The following is a 12,352-nucleotide window of genomic DNA, read 5'->3' as shown; positions in this document are numbered from 1 at the left end:
AATGTATTCACCACATAATCACTATAACGTACATAAAAATATATTCGCTACATTGTCAAAATAAATTCGCTATAATCTTATCATACGAATTTATTAAAAGCTATGAGGAAATAATTCATCCAAGATGAGTTTAGGGCCACTAGCTGATTATTCCATTATCATACTCATGAATAGTAAAGTGTTTATTACTTCTTCTAGTGGTTTATAAAAATTATTTTTCTTTAAAAAATAATGGTTATTTCAATTTTCAAGGTAAACAATGTCTTCAATCACATAAATCTATCTATATAAAAATATACTGTTTGTACCTGTTTACCTCTGTTAATCTGTTATCCCGTAGCAGTAGGTACTAAGGGTAGCTTAGTAAACACAAAACACGAAACTAATAAATATACAATAATAAAACTAATAAACTAATAAATAATACAAAAAAAAGTTCAGGCGTTGGTTTCAAAGAATCATAATTTTTAGTAACTCCAAAACCAATAATAAATGATACACAGAAGTAAAACACAAAACTAACAATTGAAAAAAAAAAAAAAAAAAAGAGTTCAGGCGTTGGTTCCAAAGAATCTAACTCCAAAACCAAATTTTCGGCATTCGGGCTTTCCCACAGACTGCGTTGGATAAATAACAGATTACGTTGAAAACTTATTTACCTTATTTATGTTAATCTACTGTACTACTTTACTTCTGTTCTCTAAAAAATCTACTGTGGTTTTTGTTTAAGCGATCAACAGTTAAAAAAAAAAAAAAACTAAAAAAAAAACCGAAAAACTAAAAAAAAAACAATAAAAACAAACAGAGAAACTAAAAAAAGAGTAGTAGTTCAGGTGTTGTTTCCAAAGAATCATCATTTGTAGTAACTGCAACTGCAAATTTTCGGTTTTCGGGCCTTCCAACAGACATTACGTTGGATAAATAGTTTTTGGCACTGACACCCACGTGCTGCTGGGGCACGCAGCGCCACAGCAACGCGTGGCAGGGGTCAGTCCTCGTTAATTATAAAAGTTATGCAGCCAATGATGATAGCCAGGAAAAAGGGGACTAATAGAAATAATACATAGGTCAGTGCTGAACTGGAATAGGGTTTATTCAAATACTGTAAGCAACTGAATACCTTGTAATTAAAAGAAATAGACTGACATTCAATCTACAAACCCACCCCTCTATTCTCCGTCATAAAAAGGGCTTACCTTCGTTAAATAGTGTAATACAGGGCTGATATTGTAAATAGCATTAGCTTGGGCCCAAGTGCCATCTATCAAAATAATAGTATAAGGCCGATCAAGCTCGACAGCTGCTTCATAGATATTTTTTGAATCTCGGCCAGGATATAAAAGGACAGTTGATTTCGGATCCAAAGAGATTCCGTTTTCGTGAAACCTGAAATAGGTTAGGAGATATTTATGCAGCTGTATAACGGAGGGGGAGGGCTGTCTTACTGAAAATTTAAAATCCTTTTCCCAAAACTCGCTCATTTTCACGATTTTGGCTCCTCCTCCTAAATAAGTCTCTGAAACCCCAACTAAACTGTTGACTTTCCTACCAATGAACACACGTTATTCAAAAGAAGATCGGGAAAGTTTTTACCGGAAGAGAGGATCCTGGGCTTCAAAAAATTGATTCTAAACCAAAATATGTTCCAAAAAATTTTCCCAATTTTTTTCATTTAATATTTTTTCTTTAAAGATATAATGACTATTCTTAAATTAAACGTAAACAATGTCTTTCATCATATTAATTAATTATTAAGGATGGATAACTAACGATTATGGTGAGGAAAAATAGGACTAATTAATCCATATATCAGTGCTGAGCTAGGAGAGGGTCAATTTAGATGTTATAAGAAACTCTACTTACTACTTTTATTACTAACAACTCAGAGTAGCACCAAATAGGTCAATACAAGTAAGCACGATCCTCCTTCATCCCAATCTATTCAAAAGCTTCCTCTTTAGAACCAGGACAGGTTTCCTCAATCATCATGTGATACATGAAAAACAATTGTTACAAAGGATAAAGGATCGATATAGCCCATTGTTTCATTAGATATAGCTGAATCCCATTCAAAGATTAGCCCACAGCCCCTAGTAAATACTACTGCAACATTGGGTACTCTTGGTTTCATTTCACTTCCGCTAGCATGCTCAAGATCAAACACTATGAGTAAAACCACTCATAACCAATAGGAAAACATGTTATCTACGAATTATATCAAAAATCACTTTCAGAATCGAGGATTATTATTTCTTGTTTATTATTTTTACAACTTTCATTTTCAAGACTCCTTTAAAAATTATCTTCATTTTTTCGTTTGATTCCTTTTTTGCTTTGTTACCAGAACTTGCATAGGATAATTCTTTTAAGGGCTCATGTATCCTTCAGGGTCATTAACCTTAATTTTTACCACACGGTTAACAAAACAAGACTTAAATGCATTACAGAATGTTGACAAACGGCTTACCATTAGGAGGTTATAACAAAGATCTTGAATGGGGGAGGTCAGAAATACGAAGAGAACATCAATTTCAAGTCACAATCTTTCAATTTTTCCAGGGTACCACATGATAGTAACACACATAACAGGTTATATAATAATAACAATGAAAAAGCATAACAATTGCAAAAGAAAACTAACATAATAAGGCACATAATACCATAAAACTTGCATAATTACGCAAAATGTCGCAGACATGATCAACATATTTTAAATTGTTCAAAGCTACATGGATCATGGCTACAAAAAAGAAAAATGAAAATTCTTCAAGCACACCGCATAAAATAACTTTCAACATTCTATCGTCAACCCTCCAAATATCTCTCAGTGATGCATCCCCACCTTCCGCACATTCTTAATATCCAGTTTACACTTACTTTTTGAAATTCTGACCACCCAATCCTTCTCATTTACCCCAATCACAAAAGTTTCTACCCTCAAATCCTTCAACCCCTCACAATTGCACATAAAGTGCTCTAAGTCATCATTTTCTCCGCACATCGGGTAAAAATACAGACCCTTTCGTGACCTAAATCTCCCCAAATACTTCCTTCTTTCATCGATAGGCATACAATTACCCCTCACTGAAACGACCCACCTTATATCCTCCCCTGAAGTCCCACTTTAAAACAATATTCCTCCTCCCATGCCTTCTTGACCTCCACGTACACACCTAGAGACGCTGTCGCGGTCCGACTAGCCTGCCAGAGCAGGATCACCTGCTCTTGCAGTACAATCTTTACTTCTCTTGCCACGGATCCTACTTCTCCTCCTATGCCTACCCCCCTGAGTCCAAATTCCTGACATTCCACAACTATTCAATATTTTCCTTATTTGATTTGGCCATGTATATTTCCTATTACCATTTCTCTGTACGCTACCTTAACTAATCTATCCTTAGGCAATGATGTTATCCCTCTCAAAACTTAACCACTTTTACTAGTTTCTTGGTCCTAAGGGTATCTAGGGCTAAAGCCCCTCTTACTAATAGACTATTAAACCTATCATTTAAACCTAACAGTCTCTTAAAGTACCTGAGCTGAATCCTTTCTAAACATATCCCTTTCTCACATTCACACAATTCTGATCCATAATATACTACTGAAATCAATCTTCCCTCAAAAATTCTCCTCTGCAGCTTAATATCATTTAGACCTAATTCTTTAATACTACGTCTGAGGAACATTTCCATTAGCCTATTCCCTTTGATTGACACTTCCTCTATATAACTCTTCCGTTTTCCATTAGCCAATAAGTTAATTCCTAAATAATTAAATTCTTCAACTATTTTTATTTCCTCCCCTCTATAGCTAAATCTTAGCCCCCCTGTTTTCCCATAGTCCTAAATATCATAACTACTGGCTTATCTATATTCAAAGCTAACCGCTTTCCCTTAAAATAATCTGAAGCTAAGTCTAGGAGTTTTAAAAGATTTTCATTATTATCCGCCAGCAGCGCTATGTCATCTGCGAATAGTACTAAATCATATTATTTGTAAGCAACTTGACACTTGGTGCCTTTTTCTGCTTTAGATACTCCTCTATATCATTAACAAATAGAGATAATGGCCAAGGAGACAAAGTGTATCCTTGTTTCACTCTTATCCTCCTTTTTACTACCCTCGATATATGTCTACCAAGCCCTCATTGCCAAATGCATCTTAACAATAATCATTACAAATGCTCTTGGCAACCCTGTTTTCTAATAAGTTTTTTATCAGTAATTCTCTATTAACTCCATTAAACGCCACCCTAAGGTCTAGAAACGCTACAAAAAGCTCATCTCCCTTTTTCCTAGTATATTTTCTAATTAAACTATGTAAAATAAATACCTTGTATATAGTACTATAATTTTCTCTAAATCCTGCCTGAACTATAGCCTTCTACACAAAATCTTAGAGAGTAGCTTACTTAATGTGTTCCCTAATTTTATAACCCTACAATTCTCATGTTCTTCTGAGTTTCCTTATTTTAAAAGGGGTACCTTTTAAACGTAATTTGAACGTATGAACGTAACTATTGACGTAAACCATTGTTCCGGCCATTGGGGAATCTCTATCAACTTTGAAAAAATAATCGCTATCATCGGTATTCCCCAAACCCGTGTCCACTTCAAAATGATTGCTGGTATTCCATCTGTTCCAGGTAATGATCGACCTCTCATCCTTTTTAGAGATTTCCATACATCATCTTGGGTTAGAGGCTGAAAAAGCTTTTGATCTTCTTCTGTAAAAGGTCTATGTGACCGTTGGCTTTCTAATCCTAATATGTTCCTAAGATCTACATTTCAATATATTTACAAGAATGCAAAAATTATTAAAACAAGAGGCAGCTCTACCGGCTGCTACGAGACTAATAGATATTGGTAAAATTTAAAATTGGTACTAGTGTTGAAAAAATCCCCAACGCCATCTGGCATTCAGCGTTTGTGTAAACGCCAGGCATAATTCTTCGACATATTAGGTCTTTTAAATAGTTAATTACCGCCAACTGCTGCTGATTTGTCTCTTTTGACACTTTAAAAATTTAGAAGAAGGGAAGACGAGTAAAAAAAAAAAAAAAAAAAAAAAAAAAAAAAAAAAAAAAAAAAAAAAAAAAAAAAAAAAAAAAAAAAAAATCAAATTACGCCTTTAGTAGCCTATAATTTTACAGTCAGCTAGTCCACATAATCTGACAAGATTTACCTGTCAAGCCTAGTCCTACTTTATGCAGTCTGGGTTTAGAGTAAAATAAACTAAAGCTTGAAAACAAAAGGATTTTGGCAAATTTCTCCGTTAATTCAACATTAATACAGATAAATAGCCTCAGTTATTCTGTTCCCTTTGGAATTTCATATTTTCTTAATAAGCATACCAGAAGCTGCAGTAAAAGTGGCGCTAATCTTTTTTTTCATATCATCTTATGTTAAGTCACCAAAGATCCGAATCTTATCAGGTTCCTATAGACTATGAGCTGTTACAACCAGGTATAGAGTGAAAAAGTATATGACACCTTTAGGAATTTTCCGGGAGCGTAACATGGAATTTTATTCTTGGAAAAAATCACCTTTGTTAGTTTCACATACTAATAATAACATTAAATTACTTTTATTAGTTTCACATACTATTATGTGACCTTATATGACTCATTAGTTTAACATATTAGTTTCAAATGCTCTTTTGTGTTTGTGACCTTAGGTGACTATTACTAGTTTCACATTTTAGACTGACATATTCTTATGTGACTCTTATCAGTTTCACATTGCTAGTTTCGATGTAATAGCAATCACAGTGTAGGCACCAGGTCAATGGATGACTGCAAGGAAAAATCCAGTTCCCAATATTGTCGAAGCAGTAACGGTCAAAGACTCCGTAGGCTGGAAAGGAGGTCAAGACACCATCATCCCATCTATCATGAGGGATACACAAACAATCTTAAAATTCCGTGGAGTAAACTAAGGTTGATAAAGTTTAGGAAAAACTATCAGTTGTTAAGTTTCACACTAGTTTCACGGAAATAGATGAAAGACAAGTTGAATATTGTCGCAAGAAACAAGTGCTGAAGCCAGCTTACAGTGCAGAGATCCCTGTTTCCGAAGTGAAGAAGAGAGATTTTGCGGCCCTTTGCAAAATGAAGGTGATTCCATAGCCGTTCCATCGTGAATTCGAAAGTTTGAAAATTTCAAAGGGTATAAAAGAGACAGTTCTTGAGTTTGATGAAAACGAAGAGGCGGAAGAAAAAACGAATCGTCTGAAGACTAACCAATGACTCAGTGATTTAAAGTCTTTACTTTATGTATTTGAGTTTGTGTAAAAACAGTATAACTGAATTACATTGTTTTTCGAAATACACGTTTTCCGCTTGTAACTCTGCCATAATGCTATCAGAGATTTCGTCGGGCGGACACCACGTGCCAGTTTTTCTATCAGTACTGCTTTAGTTAAGTTGTTTTGTTCTTTACACGGGATCTACTATAAAAAGCTACCTTTCAATAGAATAGATGTATAGGTTTCAATAGCATAACTACTAAAGAGAAAAAGTTATCATGTTTTTTTTTTACTTCCTGATTAATTTTGGAAAAGGTAGATACGTGGTTTCTGCTTGACAACGACGATTTGTATGTTGTATTTATGTGATCTTACCCCAAAGATTGTTCAACAGAAATACTCCCCCAGAAGAATAGCAATATTAAGGTCCGTATTTTCTACGTTTGTAAACAACATAAAATGGATTCATTTGTGCTAAAATCGTCACACAGCTCAATCGAATGTCCTGTGGACCGATTTCTTGTGCTTGAAGACCAAGAATCACGGGGGAACCAGATCTTTAAACTCACAAAACTTGACTTTATTTATCGTCTTGCTTTTTACCGCGTGTAGGAACTACTCACCTTTTAATTTTGAAACCTCTTTTTAAGGCTCAAATTTACTAGCTATTTTCCTTTTCAATTTTACTGAGTGAAAACTCACCTCAAAATACAAGTATAAATTGAGCCGGAATTTATCTTTAATTGCATAGTTAAATAAGACTTGCTTAAAGAATTCAGCCTAAGTTGAATTTATAAAAAAATGACCATGTAAATAACTTTCAGAGTCGACAGTCTTCCATATTCCCTTCTTCTAAAAAAATCTACGGTAAAGACACTTGAGTGCAGAGATGCACTCAAAAAGGTTAGAAAGTGGAAACACTGCTAGTGTCTAGGTATTGGGGCAAGATAATAAAATAGAAAAAGAATAAACACACTAGACCATACTGACCGCGGAAAAAGGTTAATCCAAGAATGTTAATTCTCTACTGGCTAGAACTGACACAGCCTCACAATAGCAACCTCGGGTAGAATATGCAAGGTGGGTAGGTTTGTCATAATAATAAGGCTATGCTTATATTCTCAAAAAATGCAATGACAAACCTTCACAAGGAAAACATATTCCCAAAAAATAATCCCCACCCGGATTCCTCCGGACTCGGGCTGTTTCTTAGCCCATATTCATCTTGTCCCCCATTTGCTGCTTTACCTCCAAATGTAAAAAAAAAGGTTATTGTGTTTTACATTATGCGACAAATCAGCAAAAAATCCACAAAAAAAGCATTGGATATCATGCCGAAATGAAAAAAAACTATCTACTAATATGATAGACAATGGCTTTCAAAAATGGCAAAAAGAAATGGGGGTCGTATGCAGTGTTGTAAATGGTAAAATTGGGTATTTTACGTGTTTTACTGAAATTTTACGAACCCCCATAAAATGGGTATTTTACTTATTTTACTGTTTTATGTAATTTAAGTGTTTTACCACTATTTTACTTAGTTTACCGGTATTTTACTGACATATTTCACGGGCCCTTGTAGTTTTCAATCCGCAAAACCACCCAGAGGCTGGGAGAAACAGGTTTGGATATGATATTGTTATTGTGATTCTTACTGGTTACACAGCGGGGCAAAAGAAATGATAAAATTATTAATTGTGCTGATTAATTTCGCTGTGAAGCATTTGTGACTGAGTGATAAATTGGCAGTCAACTAACTTATTCTCTTTTAATGAATAGTTTATGTAATCTTTCCGCTTATACAAATTCAGATAGCAATATCATTTGCCCCATGGGTCTATAACATTATTACCCTGACCTCAGTCTCTTTTATTGGACAAAGATCAGAGAGCGATAAAGTACATTAAAGTACACAAAATTATCTTAAATTCTATTTAAGTCCCTAATTATATTATATTAAATTATAATTATATTAAAGTGCCTAAGAATTATCTTAGATTAGAGTCCTCTATATCTACCTTCTTTGGAGAGTCAATCTAGTCACCCTGAAGGAAAGGCAGCATAAATTTCTTTGAGTTTCACCAATAGACCTCTCCATAATCCCAGACAAATTTGCTTTACCAAGTCAATCCCCCCCCCCTTGACCTTATAATAATTGTATCTAACAAATTTGGCATGCAGCTCCGCTATACTTTAGCCCCCTCTCCTTAATGTGCAAATATATATCCCAAATTATATATTTCCCATGCATTCTGCCAATACGTCTCTCTTGTTTAAGCCCGTGTGCCTATTAATTGAATCAACTATGATGAAAAGAGAACTAGAAGAACAAGAACGAAATTTTGAAGTTTTTATATATATATATAGATAAAATACTTATCCGAACCTAAGCCCTGTCAAAGCAATGAGATATTACCTTAGGCAAAAGATTACTGAAGGGATAAACTAGACTGTTAATTATATTGGCGAAACTTGGCCCAAGTAAAATTCAAATCATAAAGAAAATTGATTAAAAGCTGAACAATTGAAAGATTTTTTTTTAAAAAAGGAAAAAAAGCACTCAACTGGTCTTGTAGCTACACGGCAATCTTATAACACCAATTTTACCCTACATTTGCTAGGGAGCAACTGATTTTATCTAGTTTTACCCTAGGGAGTACCTTATTTTACCCAATTTTACCCCAGGAAGTGCCTTATTCTACCCAATTTTACTTTATTTTAGATTTAGGTCTCAATACCTTTTCTTGGGGGAGGGGAGAAGGGCCAAAGGCTAACTAGTGTTACAAAAGTGCTTATGTTTGCGTTCAAGTGGCAGCCAATGGAACCCTGCATCGGAGGCTGTCAGCTCTTCACCGAATTGTTAGCTTACGGGATTTGACTATTGGTTCCTTCTTAGACGACCAATATAGGTGTCCTATTCCGTTAACTTGGTAAGATCATTGCCAAGCTCCTCCTGGAGATCCTCGAAAACTGACACAACGTCATTAATAGGAAGAAATGCTTACTTAGTTTTGGCGCTAACCAGACAAATAACTGGCCTGTTCGGCACCAATGGACTTAGAATTACTTCCGACGCCCACTTCGATCGGACGGCTGAGCTTTCCTGGGGATCTTATGCCAATCTCTGACCGTGCCTCCGGAAGCCTCCCCATGGTTCAAGGTCCCATTTGAACGTTGGCAAATATTTCTATGGTTAAAATCTGAGTTGCAAAGTTACAAGTGGGGTTTCCACTGGGGGGGGAGGCTATTTCATATGGGAGAAATTTTCAATAAAGAATTCCCCACGTTGAGGGAACTTTCTAGGGGGATTATGCCAAACCCCAGACAAATTTGACATAATGATGGCTTTAAAAAATAATGAATTATTCACTCTGTCAATTTGAATTTGTACCTTTTAACCAGTTTTATGTGGATTGCGGTTTTTAAAACTTTTTATTGAAATTTTTGTCCTGTTTGTGTTTTTTAATCCTGAAATATAAATTCGACCTCTTGGGGCTTGTGATAGCAATTTTTTGTAATAAATATCTTTTCTTACCTGAGATTTGTACCCAGAGATTGGTTAGACCTAACAAGTTAAAACAAGTCCTATATTACAGTGGGGTATGTCATCTTCATCCGCTATGAACTAGGTACAAATAAAATATATTGATGACAATACACCTTTACTTTACTGAAACATTGGATACTGCATTGGAATTACAAGTATGAGCTAGGATTGGTAGCAGAATCGTGAAAACTTGTATTGCCCCATCACTAACCTCAGAAACGGCAAAAAAAACGGCATACAAAGGCAAAAAAAAGCATTGAAAAAGCCTTGGAAAGATATTCTACGTAATTTCGATGGGCCTAATCAAATACTTACCGACCAGGACGCAAATCTTCTCTAGAAGGGGCTAAAAAAAACAAAAATTCTAGATCATATCAGCAAGACCGTTTCTGTACTACAAGTGATGGATCCAAGATTTTGAGTAGATGAGGGGGACGGCCTCTACTTAAATTTCGATGACCTTCTTGCTGCTTGGGAGATTCTTACAGGGTAAGAATATTATTTAAACCAGTAATTTTGAAACCTCTAAAACAATATTAGTGAAATTGCTGCGGCCCTCTTTTTTTCTGGAAGGTTCTTGGTAGGAGCAGGGCTAAGAAAATTTTTTGCCTGACAAATTTGCAGATGGAGGAGGTGAATTGAAATATAATTTGCATTAGTATTTTTGCAACTTTAATATGAAGATGTGCGTCATTGCAGTGACCTAGTTTATTTTGCCACCGAATGTGCTTTTTGTTCATCCAGAGACAAAAGGAAAACCTCTTCTGTTCGGTCTGTTTTAACACAGGAAATGAAACAAAATTTCCTAATTGAGTTATTAGAACAGTCGAAGCTGTCAACTGCAAAGTCAAAACTTGAGATCGCCGATATGATGTATTATTTCAACTAATTGCCAAAGCACGAGTGGAGACATCTGGATTTTGTTCTAATATCGACGGAACGAGATATAATGAGTTTTATGAATGTACCTAAGGTGGGGAAAAAAGAACTCAAGCACTGATGGGGTGAATGATGGGATGAAAATTTGTCGTGGGAATAAAAAAATGAGCTGAATTGAATAATTTCAAAGACCGAACATGTCATTTTCCCAATCCCAGACAGAATTGGCCTTATGAAAAACAAAACAAGTACGGACGAGGTTGGGCCAATCAAACTCAAACTTTAGCTAGATTCTGAAACAAGCTAGATTCTGATACGCTTATAATTGATTGAACAGATATTTGAATAAGAAAAATGATAAGGCTAATTCAACAATATTTCCAGTGTGAAGTTAGGGGCAATATTCAAACTAAAAGCAGGAGACGTTAAATCTAGTAAGCACAACTTAGAAGGAACAAATCCAAAGAAGACTTAAGTATAAAAAACTCATACCAATTATATGAAGAAAAGGTCTTGTCCTAGAGAGTAAAAGGCGATTTGCTATAAGACTAAATTTTAGCACGTATGAAAATAGCAAATAGTTAGAGGCAGCAAAAACGTCCTGAGGAATTTCAGGAGAGGGAGAGAGAGAGAGAAAGAGAGAGAGAGAGAGAGAGAGAGAGAGAGAGAGAGAGAGAGAGAGAGAGAGAGAGAGAGAGAGAGAGAGAGAGAGAGAGAGAGAGAGAGAGCGAGAAAGAGCGAGAGAGAGAGAGATGGGGTGGGGTGTTGGGGGGAGGGAGATAGCGAAAATGACAATCCAACCTATTTGAGTTAAATTTCTTCCCTCTTATGATTGTGCACATTCCATGTTGCAGACCGAGCTTCAGCATAGGAATAGTTTTCAAATTCCTTTTTTCTTCGGCTGGATGCTGCAACACAACAACTCTACCCATGATTGCTATTCTTGGATTTGGCAGACTTGGGCACCAGCACACTTTTTCAGGACGACTAGAAAATAAGACAGAAGAATTTCATGGAATAAACTTTTACTTTAGAACACGAGGTATAGTTACACTTCTACACTTCACTAAATTTTTATTCTTATAGTAAAATAAAAAGAAAAAACTTAAATTTGTTTCGCCTTTTTTTTATAAGAAAGTTTTTTTCCTCTTTCTGATAAAATATAAATTTTATTTCGAGGCTTAAAAAAGGTCCAAAATGAGTTTTAATAAAACAAGCGATGAGTCTCAGTCTATTCTTATTCTACCTTAGCCTATGAGTCTCAGTATATTCTTATAACTGAGTCCAATTTCGACACGAAGAATAATACTGATTTCGTAGGTTTAGAAAGATTAATACATAAATTTTCAATTCAGAAACTTCAAAAGAATAAATAATTGGAATAATAACAATAAACTGAACTTTTTTTTATAGACTAACTATTATATCTAGTATGCTAAGGTTTTTTCCAAACTAGTATTTAGTACTTAGTTTGGAAATAGTGGCATTTTTTTTTTTTTTTTTATTATTTTTTTTTTTTTTTTTGCTTAATGAATATACAAAAGTGGAGTTTTTCAAAATGTAGGGCGAGTAGTTTTTTCACTTTAAAAAAATGAAAATAACAACATATGTGTTTCTCAAAATAAAGAGTATATTACCCTACCCCCCACCCCATTTAATTGATGCTCCTAGTTGGAAATGG

The 12,352-nt window shown here is 35.0% G+C and overlaps 1 protein-coding gene and 1 long non-coding RNA gene across 2 annotated transcripts in view; one reads left to right on the top strand and one right to left on the bottom strand.

The window, feature by feature from the left end:
- Positions 1–12,352, bottom strand: part of LOC136026943 (tRNA-uridine aminocarboxypropyltransferase 2-like) — a gene marked incomplete in the record, with an annotated part of 42,715 nt that overhangs the window by 685 nt on the left and 29,678 nt on the right. The window contains 2 exon segments of the mRNA XM_065703803.1: positions 1,197–1,386; positions 11,473–11,658. Coding sequence (XP_065559875.1) covers positions 1,197–1,386; positions 11,473–11,658 — 376 coding nt within the window.
- Positions 11,626–12,352, top strand: part of LOC136026944 (uncharacterized) — a 31,713-nt gene continuing 30,986 nt past the window's right edge. The window contains exon 1 of the long non-coding RNA XR_010617460.1: positions 11,626–11,713. This is a non-coding gene — a long non-coding RNA (uncharacterized LOC136026944). The remainder of the gene's footprint in view (positions 11,714–12,352) is intronic.

This window comes from Artemia franciscana, chromosome 5 (assembly GCF_032884065.1).
Source record: "Artemia franciscana chromosome 5, ASM3288406v1, whole genome shotgun sequence".
Taxonomy (NCBI): Eukaryota; Metazoa; Arthropoda; class Branchiopoda; order Anostraca; family Artemiidae; genus Artemia; species Artemia franciscana.
Note: the sequence above shows the minus strand (reverse complement) of the source record. Positions and strands in the feature narration are given on the sequence as shown.